The 18,088-nt window shown below is 36.0% G+C and overlaps 2 protein-coding genes across 2 annotated transcripts; both read right to left on the reverse strand.

Moving 5' to 3' along the window:
• Nucleotides 1–3,814: 3,814 nt before the first annotated feature.
• Nucleotides 3,815–4,609, reverse strand: LOC113315739. Its single transcript, XM_026563997.1, has one exon. It carries the CDS (start codon nucleotides 4,607–4,609, stop codon nucleotides 3,815–3,817), a length of 795 nt encoding a protein of 264 aa, XP_026419782.1.
• An 11,232-nt stretch (nucleotides 4,610–15,841) lies between these two features.
• Nucleotides 15,842–16,955, reverse strand: LOC113315740. Its single transcript, XM_026563999.1, has 2 exons — nucleotides 16,918–16,955; nucleotides 15,842–16,836 (listed from the first exon to the last, which is right to left on the reverse strand). The coding sequence occupies exon 2, from the start codon at nucleotides 16,805–16,807 to the stop codon at nucleotides 15,842–15,844; it is 966 nt and encodes a 321-aa protein (XP_026419784.1). The 5' UTR covers nucleotides 16,808–16,836; nucleotides 16,918–16,955.
• Nucleotides 16,956–18,088: the final 1,133 nt, after the last annotated feature.

The following is an 18,088-nucleotide window of genomic DNA, read 5'->3' on the forward strand; positions in this document are numbered from 1 at the left end:
AGTTTAGCAAGTAAACTGTATGCATGAGGCGTGCAGGCATGCAAGCAAGACTTGCATTGTCACACTTGCATCATTAGGAGAATGATGCTCAGCAATGATTGCGCTACTTTGGCTGGAAGACGCAATCATTAATGCAACAAGGCTGAATGACATGTGTCGGGCACATGGCCTTGACGGTTTCGAGCTGGCCATGGAACTTGAGTTGTTTTATGCATAACTGAAGGCTAGGACTTGTTTGTTTAGCTTTAGAGTATGTTGGCGTCAATTGGCACGGTTGGATGACTGCCTACCATAAAGTAAATCTGTAACTGCCTGACAGTTACTTGTACATAGATTTTGTAAGGCTATATAAGCCTGATCTTGTGAAGGGATTGGGTAATCCGGAACAAGATTGTATAACCCTAACTGTGCAATAAATAAAAGTCTACGACCTAGTTTAAAGCTAAGTTCCGTTAGTGCATTAATCCCTTTGTTTTGGCTTACGTTTATGCATCAAACGGAGTATGTGTATTTGGTTGAAGGCTTGGAAGATTTGTGAACAGAACCTCTATTTAGTATGGGTTGAATAGAGAATTAGTCAAGAAGTTGAAGTATTGGCTAAGTGCGAGTTGGTTGAAATTGTGCTGTGGAGCATAGTTGCCATTGTCAGAGTTGGTTTTTCATTTGGGTGTTGCGAACCTGTGACAGGGGGGGGGGGGAGTTAGGGTTTTTGAGAAATTTGTGATATGAGTGAGATGAGTTATTCTAATCCTGATTTTGAAGTGGGGGAGTCTTCTAATTTTCCTCTTACAGATGAGTACTTGTATGATGATCTACCAAATCATGATCAAATGGATTATATGCATGATCATCACTTTTATTTTCCTCAAACTCAAGATAGATATGGAATTCATAAATGTCTTGAGCCAAACGTGGAATCTAATGACCAAGAAGAAGAAAAGGGAGCTGCAAGTAATCAGGTACACAACTTATGTGGTGAAGATTGTGATTTTTCCATGCAAAATGATGGATTTTTTTTCACTTTTGCTGCCCAGTATTGGCAAGGTCGACGATGGTCGAACCATGCCGACTATAAGAGTCGGCATGGTCTTCATTACCAAATGCAACGACTTTTCACGAGCAGTATTTTAATCGGCATGGTCATAAGTAAGAACCCTGCAGACGTTATGAATTTAGCAGCTTAGTATACTGGGTTGTGAAACATGCTTAAGCCGACATTGTTTTGAATATGTCGACTATAGTTTGGTCGGCATTGTTGTATGCTTCGACCCTGCTGGATGTAGTTTGGTTATTGTTGTTTTATATATCGACCTTGCCGATTATTGTAGTATATACCAACTAACTTTTGATGTTTTGTAGATTGCATTGGTATCGATGATGGATCAGCTTCAAGCTCACAGTGTTAGGGGTCCTGATATTTCCACACATTATGCTAATGATTTGGAATGGAAGGAAGAAGACGAAGCGGTCAATTGGGTTGTTGAGAAAGCAAAAGAGAAGATGTTCCTTCTAGTGAAAAACACCCAACAAAGAGATACGCGGTTTGAAATGGTTTGCGAGTGTAGTGGATTGGACATAAGTCACAAGAGAAAGGGTTATGTGTATGATAAGAAGACGACTAGGATGTACAAGACCAAGTCAAAGAAGTGTGGATGCCAATTCAAGATTATTTTTTGGAGGAACATGTGGAGAATGAATAGAGTTGATGTTGGTTGGCATAACCATAAAGATCCACTAAGTCTTGTTGGACACTCCCAAGTTGCCAAGTTGAAACTGCACGAGTTCGAACAAGTAAGAACAAGTTGGGGAATTAAACCAAGTAAGCTCCTTAGTAAGTTCAGGAGGGATGACCCGCATAACCTTTCTTCATTGTCTACAATTTATGCGGCCAAAGCAAATATAAAAAGAATTGAATGGGATGGAAGAAAAGTAATGGAAGAATCACAATGGTTGCCCCACAAATACAACTATACTGTGAGACACCATGAGTCATCGAAAGGGAGGGTGGATCTTATTTTTCTTGCGCATCCCGATATGATTCAACTAGCCCGACGCTTCTACCAAGTGTTGTTCATAGATTGTACTTATAAGACGAATAGGTACAACATGCCTTTGTTAAACATTGTTGGACAAACCTCGGACAAGCAATCATTCACGGTGGCATAGTGTTTTATGGATCGTGAGAAGGATGATAACTATATTTGGGCATTGGAAACTTTGAAGCTTCTCTACCACGAAAACGAGACTCCCGGAGTTGTAGTGACCGACAATGATCAAGCAATGATGAACGCCGTGAGGATAGTTTTTCCCAAGGAAATTTTTTTACTTTGCACGTGGCACATACAATGCAATCTTAGAAAGAATTGTAAGAGTCATATCTAAAAGCCAAAAGGCAAAGAAAGGTAATAAACGTGAAAAAGAGGAAGATGAACGTCTAAGAACTCTGTTGCATTGTTTGGACAAAGGATATGTTATATGTTTTCCTTTGGGAACCTAATAATACACAAATAAAAGATATGAAAACAAACAACAATGTTGAACATACGATATTGGTCGGTACATTCATGAATTTGAATAACAATTTTCATCTCTCTCCCACACTTTATGGGTATGGGGAAACATGATTTTAGTCAGTTATTAGTCGACATGGTCGATAATATAGAACCCAAACGACTAATACTAAGTAGGCATGGTTGTATTCATCTACAAAACCGACTAATATATAGTCGACATGGTACTATTCATATAAGATGCCGACTATTAACAAAATTGAACTCAGGAAAATCAAGTTTTTGTGACATAAAGTCATGACGGTACAAGTCTACAAAGATGATGACTAAAGAAAAGTCTGCATGATCCTATTCATATGAGATAACGACTATTAACAAAATTGAACTCAGTAAAATCAAGTTTCCGTGACATAAAGTCGTGAAGGTACAAGTCTAAGAAGATGATGACTAAAGAGAAGTCGACATGGTTGGTTATTGATTACCCTTTCGGCCCTGGTTAATGTTTCACAGTCGCCATGGAAATTATAAAAAGTTGGCATGTTATTCATGTTACGACCCTGCCAACTACCACTTACATCCTAAGGCCGGCATCTTATTTTTAAAGAACCCTGCCGACCAAAGACCCTGAAAATCATCATTTTCGATTTCTAACCTAGTATAACAATCAAAATACACAACACGAGAATGATTTTGAGTTTAGATATCACTTACAGTCTTCTTTTCGCCGGTAGAGGGTTCTTTTCAACATTATCAGGGATTGGATATTTGGGTTCAGGGATTTCACTGGTTCCAACTTTTCCTTTACCTTTTCTCCCATATTAGGATCTTCTGATATTACCTGCTGAATCTGTATTGCGGCTTGATCGTTTAGATTCAACCATTTTTGTGGAAAATCAAAGTTGAAAATTTTGCAGATAGGTTGATGGAAGAAGATTAAGAGAAAGTGAAGAGAAGATTAAGAGTTGTTTTAGTTTTTAATTTTAGGGCTAACCGATTTAAAATAGGGTTTAGTTTTTAAGTTTAATTAGTTAAGGGTATTAAAGTAAACTCACCCATATTTTACCTTCCCTTAGTCAGGGCACTAGGTCCATTTAAATTTGGGTATACCCCAGTCTCGCCAGGTTCTTTTAGGTATGCATACTTTCTATTTTTCTTTTTTTTTTTTTTTTTGGCAAGAAATCCGGTTAATTTTCCTTATTTCTGCTGATGCCCCGACATGTTAAAACATTTTTATTTTATTTTTGATGAAAAAAACTTGTATTACTTTTTTTTTTCGATTCGAAAACACCATATATTAGACAAACTTAATTTACATAACTTAAGCTGATAGATTTTTGATCATCCCCAATAATCTTCTTGAATTTATCTGGGATGTTACAAGAGTATTCAAAAGTAGATCTATCAGCTATAGAGGTTTTAGCTATTACATGTGCAACATTATTAGCTGTTCTCTTAACATGACTTAGAGTAATACCAGAAAAGCAAGAAATAGTGGACACTATCTGTCGTATGTCTTCTATAATGCCCAGATTGTTCCATTGGACTGACGAATTCTTCTGATTGATTGAGTTAATAACATTCAAACTAATCCCTTCCAAAATAACTTGATGAAATTGACAGTCTCTAGCCCACATTAAAGCTTCTTTGATGTGTAGACATTCAACATTTTCTGGATCTATTCCTCCATTGAAGTATTTCCCTCTGATGCCCCTGCAAATTCCTGTTGAATCGCGTATGATTAGTCCAATATCAAATTCAGAAGTATCATAAACGAAAGCAGCATCAACATTGATTTTTAAGACTCCCATAGGAGGTGGAGACCATAGCTGTACTTGCTTTTGAATTCTCACCGGAGCAGCAGTTATACAGTGGTTTATCATAAAATTAATAGAGCTTATTGTGAAGAATATATTTTGATTTTTGTTCTCAAAAACCTTAGAACATCTATTCTTCCAGATAAACCAAGCAGTTGTCATCAATGTAATGACCCAGTTATTCCACTCATGCTTATGACAATCAGAAGATTGGTGAAACCAACTTGATATCCAGTCACTAACATCAATATTTTGACTTTCTACTGTAGCAATGTTTACATTCATCGCAATCCATATGGATTTAGAATGATCGCATTGTATGAGCAGATGCTGAAGAGTCTCATTTACTTGATAACATCTTGGACAAATAGGATCTACCTCATATTTATATCTATTTAAATTAACTCTAGTGGGGACTATCCTCCTAATACACTTCCATATGAATCACTTACTTTGTGGGGGACTTGCATCTTCCATAATTTGGCCCAGCTAATATTTGCAGAATTTGTAGTGATAGAACCTAAACTAGGAGAAGCATTAGATAAATCTCTATGTGTATCTCTAACAGAAAATTCCCCATTTCTACTAGGCTCCCATATTAGTTTATTTGTTCCACACTGAGTAACATACATTTTTAGTATTAACAGAGCAATATCATCTGGGAATAAGTCCTTGAAAAGATGTTCATTCCATCTCCTTGGGTTATGTAGCATTAGGTCAGAAACATATACTATTCTTGCAGGTTCTCTGAAAGAGTGTTTTGGCGTAGGAGGCGAGTTTAGACCTATTACCCACTTGCCATATCAAACAAGGATTTTTTCTCCATCTCTAACAGCCCATCTATGAAATTGTTTCACATAATGAAGACCTAGCTCTAAACCTTTCCAAATCCATGAGGAGTTGTAAGGAGAATCTTGAAGATGCAAGAAACTACAATGAGGGGAATATTTATCTTTCATCATCTTCACCCACTGGGTATCTTCTTCAGTACACAATCTTCATGCAAGCTTAATTAAAAGAGCAATGTTAAATCTTTCTGGATTTCTGAAGCCTAACCCTCCCTCGATCATAGAAGAACACAGTGAATTCCAATCCACTAAATTTACTCCTCTACTTGTCTTATAACCCCACAAAAATTTCCTTTGTGCTGCATCTAGTTTATCAATAACAGTTTTAGGAATTTTGAAACTACTCATGTAATGAGTTGGAATCGAGTTGAGAACAGACTTCACTAAAGTTGTTCTGGCAGCTTGATTCAGAGTTTTAGAAATCCATTCTTGAAATCTATTATCATAAGAATCTTGAATAGATTTGAAGGAATTAGATTTTGAGGTCCCTAAAAGAATTGGGAGACCTAAATATTTATCAGAAGAACTTAGCTGTTTAACTCCTAAAGTTGTTCTGGTATTTATTTTTTCTTCATCAGACAGATCACCTGTAATAAATGCTGATGATTTTGAGAAATTTATTAGTTGACCTGACAGGCCACAAAACTTCTGCAAGCAGCACTGAATTTGATGTATGCTATCATTATCCGCATGGAAAAACAAGATGCAATCATCGGCAAATAACAAATGATTGATGGGAGTTGATTTTTTAGTAACTTGAATACCATGGATTAAATTCAGCGATTCCGCATGCATCAGAGACCTAGTTAGATACTCCATAGAGATTATAAATAGGTAAGGTGAAAGAGGATTCCCCTGCCTTAGCCCACGAGAAGGAGTATACGGCTGACTAATTCCACCATTTAGTCTAATTGAGATGGTTGTAGTCGAAATGCATTGAGAAATTAAACTCCTCCAGTATTCACAGAAACCCAAAGAAGCTAACATTTTATCAATGAATGACCACTCCATTCTGTCGAAAGCTTTCGACATATCTAATTTGAGAGCTACCAAACCTTGTTTTTTTCTTTGACTTCTTCATAGTATGTACCAATTCATGAGCCATGACTATATTGTCATTAATGTATCTCTTGGGTACATATGCTGCTTGAGTTGGTGAAATTATGTTACCCATTAATGGTTTCATCCTTGTAACCAAAAGCTTAGAGATTATTTTATAAATTATATTACATAATTCAATGGGCCTGTAATCACTTGGAGTGGTCAGATGTTGTGATTTGGGAATCAAACAAGTGACTGTGTGATTAATATTAGACGGCAAAGATTTTGTAATGAAGAAATTTTGCACTAATTTGACAACATCACTTCCCACAGTAGCCCATTGAGTCTGAAAGAAGCCTGCCGGAAATCCATCAGAACCAGGAGAGTTCCAACTAGGAACACTTTGAACCACAAAGTATATTTCCTCTTCAAATGGAATTGAGGTTAATCTAATATTATCCTCTGTACTAATGATTGGAGTATTTATGTCAAAAGAGTCTTCATGAAATTGAGGGTTTGAGGATTGAGCAATGCTACCAAAATGTTTGATAAGAAGCTGTACTAAATCCTTGTGAGAATGAAACCATTGTCCTAGATCATTTCTAAGGGCTGATATTCGATTTCTAGTTTTTCTTCTGTTGGCAAGAAAAAACTTGTATTACTTAAACACTGTCATGCTCGATAAAATTTAACAAAAATGGTGGAGGAACCCCACAAGTTAAAACATTCTTTGCCAAGATGATTGTGGTTATTTATCGGTGTTTACTTGCTCGCCTTTTTTGAGAAAATTTTTGATGGGGGTGTTTTTTGAAGGGGACATGGGGGACAAATGATATGTTGACACATGTCTTTGATATTAATGAATTCTAATTCCAAAATACCAATACCAATTAAGAAAACACATTTTCTCTTCAAAAATACACTTCTTTTATATTTCTGGAAACATAATTCATTAATTTTAAAGACATGTGTCAACATATCATTTGTCCCCCATGCCCCTTTCAAAAAGCGCCCCCGTCAAAAAAATTCTCGCATTTTTTTGTGGATGTGCATTGTTGTTTGTTCTTGGTTGTCATGTTTTTTTCTTCTAAATGGGTGTGTGTTTTTCTTTTGAAGCATGCATTTTATTAAAAAAGATTAGGTTACAACTTGACGCGGGTATATGGTACCCACGAAGTCATGGTAAACAATTTGACTGCGAAAAGCCGGGATTGCCTGGTCCCAAATTCTGGTCGAGAAATTTTCCATTTGACTTCCATCTAAACGGGTGTTCCTAGACTCACTTGCCGGGTCCTTGGCACGTTATTCAGACTAATCAGATATCGACTAGGACGTACATTTTAGGTGGGAGCACTTGAGACCAAAAAGATAATTGAAATGCACTTTTTCTCCGAATAAAAAAAACTAGGTTCATCCTATTTCCTTCATATCCCGCCCCGAACCTAATTAACGGCGCCAAACACTAATCCAGTTTTCTCAATGACTTTCAGTTTTCTCAATGACTTTCTTTTTCAGAAAATGGGTTATATATCCAAAATGACATTTTTTCTGGGTCAAATGGACGGGTAAAAATTCGGTCTGGGTCATATGGACATAGCATCTTTTTAATGGGAACAGACTAAATTACCCTTACCATTCTTCTCCCTCTTTAGATAATATCGATCTCCCTCTCCACGGTCTCTGCTGTTTCCATAACTTTCTTCTTCTGCTCTCGATCTTCTCTTTCTCCACCACCACCATCATCAACTATAACCACATCTACCACCACCACCATCGATAATAACTACAACCACCACCACCATCATCTACAACCAACACCACCACCTTCCTCCACCACCACAAACCATCAACATCATCGTCAACATTGATATCACCACCACCACAAAACACCGGTAACCCTAATTAAATGGAGAGTTCTCAAATTCATTCAAAACAAAATTAGGGTTTTCTATTCCATCAATTTCACTAGTAAGTTTCTCGATCCTAATTTTTTTTCATGATTTTATTATCCGAACTCATTAATTTCACACGAATTGATGTTAACTACCTTAATTTTCTGAAATGAATCATTTTTATGAGTGAAATTTCATTCCGTTTTTTTCCTTCTTGTGTAAACACGGATGAAACTGGTGTTTAGGCGTTAACTACCTGAATTATCTCGATTTTCTGTTTTATCTTCTGTTTTCCCATACATGTTAAGAGAAATTCTTCCTAACAATCATAGCATCCTGGTTAGTTCCCTTGTCACCTTTTTGATCCACAATGAAGCAAGTCTAGGCGCTCTTTTCATACCGTCCTTGTGAAATAATACTTGATTCAGTAATGGTGGTGGCTGTGTCGATGATTAAGTTCATTCAAAAATGATGGCGATGATGAAATTAGCGAATTAGTTTGTTTTGAAATTGATTTCATCAATGTTTGATAGTAACATGGTTTCATCTGTTCTGGATTTACCTGAAATTGCTTTTATCCATGTTATACTAGGATGAAACCAGTATCATCCTGTTTTTGATTGACCTGAAATTATTTTCATCCATGTTATACTAGGATGAAACTGGTTTCATCTAGTTATAGTTTGTGATATAATTTTATTTTCGTCAAAATACTCAGGATGAGACTAGTTTTATATAGATCACTCATTGATATAACTTAATTTCGTCAAAATACTCAGGATGAATCCAATTTCATCTAGTTGTAGTTCTGGATTGACCTGAAATTGTTTTTATCCATGTTATACTAAGATGAAACCAGTATCATCCTGTTTTGGATTGACCTGAAATTATTTTCATCCATGTTATACTAGGATGAAACTGGTTTCATCTAGTTATAGTATGTGATATAATTGTATTTTCGTCAAAATACTCAGGATGAAACTAGTTTCATATAGATCACTCATTGATATAACTTAATTTCGTCAAAATACTCAAGATGAAACCAATTTCATCTAGTTGTAGTTCTGGATTGACCTGAAATTGTTTTTATCCATGTTATACTAGGATGAAACCAATATCATCCTGTTTTGGATTGACCTGAAATTATTTTCATCCATGTTATACTAGGATGAAACTGGTTTCATCTAGTTATAGACTGATATATAATTGTATGTTGGGTTTGTGTTTTTGTGATGGTTTTAATAAAAGTTAAAGCTTACAGTTTAATTGTGTGTGTACTCTTTACTCGAAATTGATTTTCTTTCAACAAAAGGTACTTCTGATTGTTGCGTTAATCACTTATCTGCATATTCTTCACATTCTTATAATTTAAGTGCCAAATGCCAGGAAAGAAAGCTAAAAAGATCAAGAATGTAGATTCAATAAAGCATGGGTTGTACTGATTGTGGTGTTCTACATCAAATGCCACCTTTGACCAAACACATATATAAGTATACAAATGATAGGTGTAGTTTGTCTTTGAGAGCACTTTTACAGGTATTGTTGTCATTCTTTTCGCATGTGCATAAATATATGTTTCTTGTTAGAAGAAATATCTAGATTTTGTATGAGAAAAATCTTGATTTTCCTGTCTGTAACTGTTTCACTTGTTAGATTTTGAAGGAGATTACTCTGTTTTTGCTGAGATTGCAGATTACTCTGTTTTTTTTTCCAATTGTTGTATGGAGTATACACATACCCTGTTTTATGTTACTTTGTTTTATGAGATTACTCTATTTTTTGCTGAGATTACTATGTTATGAGACTACTCTGTTTTATGAGATTACCCAGTTTTATGAGATTGCCCCGTTTTATGTTACTCTGTTTTATATTGCTAAGATTACTCTGTTTTATGTTACTTCATATTTTCTTTTTGGCTGAGATCGAGTTCAAGTAGAAGTTGGTGTTGCTATTATTCATGAAGTAGTGTTTATCGTGGAAGTAGGTGGACTGGTGATGACATCATTTGGACTCGATAGTCAACTGAAATGGTTGTAATTATGCGTACGTAGAAGCTCTGAGTAGGTTCTGTTGTGGTAGTTGTTGTGTAAAATGATAAAGCTCTGAGTAGGTTTTGTTGTGGTAGTTGTTGTGTAGAATATTTTTTATTAATTACCCTGAAAATCTCGTACATGTTGAAGGAGATTACTCTGTTTTTTGCTGAGATTGCAGAGTACTCTGTTTTTTTTTCCAACCTTTACTAACCCAGTAAATATTGAAGAAGATAGGGACATATTTGTATGTTCAGGTTAATTAATAAAAAATATTCTGGGTGAAATATCCAAATTGGATAATTAAACAGTATTTTTCTGATTTTTCTTTTCGACCAATTAGTCTTATTTAGACTAATCAGATATCGACCAGGACGTACATTTTAGGTGGGAGCACTTGAGACCAAAAAGATAACCGAAATGCACTTTTTCTCCGAATAAAAAAACTAGCTTCATCCTATTTCCTTCATATCCCGCCCCGAACCTAATTAACGGCGCCAAACACTAATCCAGTTTTCTCAATGACTTTCTTTTTGTGTTGCGCTTTTTTCCCATCCTTGAATCTTTTGTTTATGTAATCAACTAGACATACTAAGCCGAGATGGTTATAGATTCAAAATCAAGGCATACTAAGCCGCCTTCAAAAGGTGTAATTTGGTTTGCTGCCTAAAGTGGGGTTGTTTCTTTAAGAGCTTTCTTCAATCTTAGATGGTTTTTCCTACTTAAATGCTAATAGTAAATCCATTAAGTGCATACAAAAATCGTAGCTGAGCGACAGCTGTGACGGTGTGTGCCCATGCAGCCATACCTAACTCTTCTTTGTCAAGTTAAATGACTCACCCTAGCAGCCGGGTATTCCAAATAATTGTGGTGTAAGTTAAAGTTGAAACTAGTAAACGAAATGGACAGTTGACAATAATGAATTCAATAGCAGGCAGCAGTTATGCTAAAAACATCAATGAAGAACGAGAACCACGTTATTCCTCTTCACATTGTCTTCTCGTTTCCTGTGTCCTCTTTAGATTGTTTTCTCTTCTTTTTTTTCCTTTTTAATCGGGTCGTCGTCATATACTTGCACAGTCGTGGTCTAATGCTCTAGAGATATTGATTATGATCAACGGGAAGTTTTTGCGAGGTTATGGCCGATATGAGAGTACACTATACTTATTTTCTTTTTTCTCTTTTTTGATATCAAACTAACTAACTAACTCATTCATTTTTTTTGATCAGCAAAGAAAGGATTATATTGATCAAAAAAGAGAGAGTATAAAAGGATTATACCACTCTAAGCCAAATACAAAAAGAAAGAGAGAGTAAAACCTACATACAGGTTTAGCTCAAAGAAAGTGATCTACAAACAGACCAAAAACCAGACCAAACTACTGCGTACCAAAGAATGTAGAATGCCAGATGCTCATAACTTCTGTGGAAGAAATAGCTTCAAAATCTTTGATGGCTAAAGACCAAGAATACAAGCAATAAATGGCCTTGTTGATAACTGCCAATTCATTGCAGGTTTTTCCATTAAAAATTCTGGCATTTCTCTCCTGCCATATGCACCATATAATTGCTGCAGCGATTAGATTCCATATAGCAGTTATAGTTGAAGAAGATTGAGTCAAATGCCAAGATTGAATAGCTACAGCAGTATGCTCTGGCATAGGGAAAAACCACTTGAGCTTCTCCACAAAGGAACTCCAAATTTTCTTAGCAAAGACACAATGCAGCAGAAGATGAGAAGTACTTTCATTTTCAGCACAGAAAGGACACTCAGGAGGGACATCCATACCTTTTCTTCTCAAAGCATCTCTAATGGGCAGTCTATCATGAGCAAGTGTCCAGAGAAATAAGCCAATCTTAGGTGGATACTTTTGTTTCCAGATAAAAGAGAAAGTTGCATTGTCTTGAACATTTGAATCTAAAGTAGTGAGAAAATCATATAAAGACTTCACTGTGTATGATTTTGTTGAGCTCAAAGACCATTGCAGTTCATCTTCCAAACCAAGATTGAAATTAAAAGACCTCAATTCTGCAAGCAGAATAGTATGCTCTACAGTTGCTTCTCCAAATAATCTTCTAGGAGTTCTAAGATTCCAAGAAACACCATTATCACTTGTACAACCAACATCTGCAATCTTCAAATTCTTAGACCTTGAACTGTTAAATAGATGAGGGTAACAATCTTTAATTGGCTTGTCATACAACCGGCTATCCTCCCAGAACCTTGCAATTGTGCCATAATTTACTTTAAACTTAATATGCTTAAGGAAGAAATTATTGCAGTTCATAATAGCTCTCCAGACTCATTCATTAATATTAAAAATTATTTACATGATGGCTTTCAAGAGCAAGTACATCATATAACGAGAAACTCAATAACCTATTACAATGAAAGATACAATAAGCAAATAAGTCGAGAAAAGAAAGACCGTGAAAATCGTACCAAATTCTTGTATGGAGAGTAGAGAGAAGGGATGGTGTTAGGAATTAAATCCAACCATTTCGAATGATTTTCTTCTTGGAGAAGTGTTGCTCTTGTAAAATAAGAGTAATTTTCCATATATCTTGTCATCTTGCAGAGAGTAATCAGGTGAAAACCTTTTCAATCTCCTACTTGAACCCAAATCAGCAACACGAACAAAAACTTTACTAGTAGAAAGAATCCCACGAAAGGGAAGACTATCCCATAAATAGAGAAGGAAAGAATCGCGCAAAGCGAAACACTGAATCTAACTAAGAACAAAGCCAATAATAATAACCTAGATCTAAATAAAAACACCAAATTATAAAGATAAGAACACCTATAATCACTGAACCTAATTAGAACTTAAAAACTAAAAATCCGTGTTCAGATCTAATCCCTAATAGGCTAGACCTGAGCAAGAAGGAGGTTATCGTTTTTTTTTTCTTTTGGGCTTACATAGGAGAGGGAGAGACATTTTTAGAATGTAGTTTCCGAAAATGCAAGTTTATTCATGAGTCCAATTTTGTGCACTCCTTTAAAAAAAAGTACATGTAACAAAACAATGGTATTAACAAACGTTATCTAGTTAGTAAATTATGTTTTTTTTTTTTGGGCTTTTTAATAAAGTAACCACCTTTTTGAACCATATTTAAGGAACTGGCCGTTTTTTTGAATCTTTATATAAACTGGCCGATATTGACATTTTCCATCCCGTTTTTTTCAAAAAACGGATTTAGGTAGTTAACTGGCTATGTGGCAGTTAACCTGCTAGGTAAAAGATGACTTAACCCTCGTCTGAGTTCGTAACCAAACCAGTATCGAGTCAACTCGGTGACTCATTGCAACGGTCGGATTTGTAACGGTCAGATTCAGCTTCATTCATATAAATTAGGCTATGCAGAGAAGAACCATATTATTTGTCATACTCAACAGATCAAAAAAATAAAAATAAATAAGACATGAGCCAAAATGAAGTAAACTCTCCAGGCAGCAGTAGCAGCAGTAAGGTAAGATTAAGATTAAAACAACCCCTAATTCCATGTTCTATCTGTGCACAGGGAATTCATGATCCAAAGGTATGTCCTTGGATTTATTCCAGGTGCAAATATATACCATGTAATGGTATAAGGCAACTATTGTGTTCAAAAGCAAAAGAAACAAGAGAAAAAATGTTTTTGAAGTGTTCAATTCCAACCTGTCAGTACTTTGAATGGTTTGACGATGCCATCGATCCTGTCAAATGCAAGATGGTGAAATTACCAGTAGAGAATGGTTGTTACGCTTGCGGAGAATCTGGTCATTGCTTCAAAAACTGCCCACTGCAAAATCAAACCTGCAACAAAGATCACTGCAAATCAAAGATGGAGATGAAATTTTGCAAGAATGAACACAACAAGAACATCGCATACCTCACTTGTACAGATTGTGACGGTTTTAAATGGGTCTCAGATGAAGTCTTCATTGCTGCAAAAAACAGAATTATGCATTCAAGTTTACAACTTAATGCTATATGTAAGGAACTTAACAATCTGAAAATGTAACCTGCAAATGTACTAATAAACAACCTGCCACTTTTGATTCAGCATTAATTCAAGTCTACAAAAGAAAAAAATATTGTCTTCTTAAACACAAAAAATCAGAAAACGGATCTCAAATCATTTCTTCTTAGCCTTTCCATTTCCCCTTCCCTTTCCTTGTTTTATATTCTGAGATACAGATCCAATGCCAAAGAAGTTCTGATAAAGGTTATTTATTGTAGAGGGTGGAGTAGAAGATGGTGCTATAGATGGCAGACTCATAGGTGTTGTGGAAGCTGGAGTAGAAGATGGTGTTGCCAAAGGCTGACTGTCAGGCCCTGTAAAACATTCACCAACAAATGATGCCGTTCTCTTCTTCTTGTTTGACTTAGCTGCACCCCTAACTCCGGTGGTCTGACTTGGCTCTATGTTGCTGAAGGTGAAGCTTTGTGCATCACATTCAGTCCTTTGCCTCTTTGCAGTTGGATTAGATCCCACTTCACCACCAGCACATGTTCTTTTGTTGTGGTTAGTAACATTTCCACATTTCCCACACCTCCTTTTTGTCTTCTCAACACGAGGTTCATCATAACTTCTTACCCTCTTGCTCTTGGGTCTTCCTGGTTTCCTACTGTGAGGAGGGTTCAAGATCTTCTTGTTCATGTTTGGCTGCAAGAACAAATGCACTTATATCAATGTAGTTGAGAATATAAATAGGGCATATAGTTACAAATTTAAGAAGAAAAAGTACCTTGACCCATTCACTTTTATCATCTAGTGGTGCAAAAGTTGGTGCATATGTGGCCTTATAGTTCTCCACTGAATAGTAATCACTGCAGTACCTGCTCAAGCAGAGTATGTAAAGGTTAGTGCTAGATACATTTAAGGCCTAGAAATTGCATAAATAAGTTCTGAGACAAGGTACAGATTTAAAAAAAGAGAAATCTTACTTTCTCCATTGTGGCCTTATGCTATGCAATGCACTCACTGCATGCATACAGGGGAACCCCCTCAACTGCCACTGCAAACAAGAGCAAGTCTTGGCAAGTATGTTCACTGTGAACACAGAATTCTTTGGACTAGTCACCATATATAACTCTCCAGCCACACAAGGGTCAACACCATAGTCAGTCACAAATTCCAACATTTTCTTAATCAATGTAACAACAGTAGGAACCAAATTACCATCTACCCATGATGCAGATTCAGTCCTCCTATTGTACCATGTACCCATCACTAAGTTAGCATACATTATTCCTATCATTATAATTGGTTTATTTCTCATCTTGTTGATCATATTGTTAAAAGACTCTGAAAAATTGTTGTTCATATGTTCACAACAGTGAATAGGGTTAAAAAAGGCCCTGGACCATGTAGCAGGATCTTCTCTACTGAGATAAACACCAGCTGCAGCACTCTGTTTCACAATATTGTCAAAATGTTCCTGCACATCCAATAAAAAACTAGCTTAACTTGACTGTCAAACAGTGCATAAAACCAATAACAAAGAACTGTTGTGAACTGTCAAACCTGAAAATGCTTTTCTTTGTATGCTTTTGCTGCATTCCATAAAGAACTGTATAATTCAAGACCCTTGTAATCCTTCTTGAAATTTTTGTATAAATGTCTGCATTTTAACACATTGCAATTAACATAAGGCCTTTATCTGATCTGACAAACAAAAGAAACAAGAAACAAAGTTAGACAAGAAAGTTACCTCCAACACTATCTGTGGTGATGGCCAGGGAACACTATACCAACAGCTTTCAATAAACCTTTTTGCCTATCTGAAATGAAAGCCACTTTCACTGGATGTGCTAATATTGCATCCTTCAAATGCTTCAAAAAAATGATCCAATTTTCCTTTGTTTCAGCTCTGCATACCATAATTCCTAACATTACTAACCCATTCTGTCCATCAAGTGCAGTTGCAGCCATCAATACTCCCCCATATTCCCCTGTTAGATGGCATGCATCAAGCCCTATAACTCCCCTGCATGCTTTTCGCCAACCCCTCATTGCAGGTTCAAATGAGAGTGTCATGCTTTCAAAGGTGTTATTCACTGTGTCAAAAGTGAACTTAGCAACAGACCCATCATTGCATTTAATAAACATCTTGCAGAATGCTGGTACTTCATTGTAACTTTCTTTATAGTTCCCATATAATGACTCTAAAACTAGATTCCTAGCCTTCCATGCACACTGATATGGTATATTTACTCTCTTTTCAGCTAAGAAGTCTTCCTTGATTTTATAAGGGTCTGGAACAACTTTTTTAGGCTTATTCTTCATCTGATCAAGAACAAAATCCTTTACAAAATGAGGATCAGCAGATCTATTCCTATTTTGGGGATACCCTTCACACTTATGTTCCAAATTCACTTTCCTAAGAACAAAAGTCTTCTCACCCTCTTTCTTGCTAGCATACACAAACCAAGGACAATCATGTTTTGTTTTAAACCTACACTCAGCCTTAATTCTAGAGGGAGCACTTCTATCCAAAATATATTGACACTTATTAAGAACACAATAACCCCTGAGATGTTTCTTAAATGCTTCCTTATTTGCAAATCTAGTTTTTACCTCCATTTTGCTAGGATCTACTGGAGTAAAAACTTCTTCTTCAGGGAAAAGATCTACATCATGCTCACCCTTCATGTACTGACCAAAATCATCATCAAAGTCATCCATGTAAGCAGGTCTTTCATCCACATCCTTACCTGCACATTCAAGATCAACATCAGTACCATATAATAAGTTACAAATTATAATAAATGAAATCAGTTATAAATGAAATATACCTTTTTCTTTGCCTTCTTTTTCTCCTTCTTCTTCTTCTTCTTCTTCTTTCTCTTCTTGTTCTTCTTCATCTGACCCATACTCAATGTCTTCATCACTGTCATATACTGGAGGAGCTTCTGGATTCTCAATTGGGTGACATTCATCTTCTTTGGTGTTTTCCAGCTGAATATTGTCCACATCTTCAACAAACTTAACTTCATTTGTAGCTTTTGACTGACTGCAACCACTGCTACTAGCCTGAGAATGTTTGGACATGGGCACATCCATGAAACTCAGCTTTCTTGATGCACCTTCAACTGATTTATCCACACTATTTAGCCTTGGGGATCTTCTAGGGGTGGTTCCCTTACTAACTGTCTTCTTCTTTGGTGTAGTCTTTGGAGTCCCAAACACTGTGTCTTTCATCCCCATCCACAAACATATACATCCATCCTCATTTACAAAAGAATCCTCCCAAAAATTATCAAAATCATCATTGTTTAACAATGGCAGTGGCAGACATTCTTCCTTAAACTAATATAAATTAAACTTCTCTTTAACATCCATAGACAAACCCTTATACACCATATACTTAAGTGTCATCAACTCTGTTTCATCTCTATGGCAATCAAGAAATACCAAAGTCTCATTCTTTGGCTCCGCATATACACTGATATTCCTAAATTTGAACGACTGCAACACAAATGAAACAAAATCAGATATAAACCTATGAAAACCCAATGAAAACCTAATTAAGCAATATTACTTAAAATCAAACACCCAATCACGAAAATTAAACCCCAATTAAACAATAAAAATTTGGTTTCAAATAAACCCTAATTACAAAGGAAAAAAACAGAAACCCTAAAAATCAATCGATCAATTAAATCAATTAACTATCAATACAATGATTTTCATCATATATTAAGTCACGGGTTTCGTTAATCTTACCTTGATTCAGACTGTTTTAATCCCGGTTTGTACCTCATCTTCACTGTATCATCACTATCTCTGAATCCCTAAATATGTAGAACCTTTCTTCCAAATACACTCTGGTCTTTCACTAACATCTATGTCTTCAGCAAAAACAACTTCAATAACATCAGTTTTCTTTTTCTTTTCAAACAGCTTCAATACCTAACCCTAGTTTCAGAACGAGGGAGAAGAGAACGAGGGAGAAAGAGAACGAGG

Source organism: Papaver somniferum, chromosome 10, assembly GCF_003573695.1.
Source record: "Papaver somniferum cultivar HN1 chromosome 10, ASM357369v1, whole genome shotgun sequence".
Taxonomy (NCBI): domain Eukaryota; kingdom Viridiplantae; phylum Streptophyta; class Magnoliopsida; order Ranunculales; family Papaveraceae; genus Papaver; species Papaver somniferum.

Coding starts and splice junctions, on each gene's coding strand:
- LOC113315739 (XM_026563997.1), bottom strand. CDS start 4,609: ATGAATGTAAACATTGCTACAGTAGAAAGTCAAAATATTGATGTTAGT.
- LOC113315740 (XM_026563999.1), bottom strand. CDS start 16,807: ATGGATGACTTTGATGATGATTTTGGTCAGTACATGAAGGGTGAGCAT.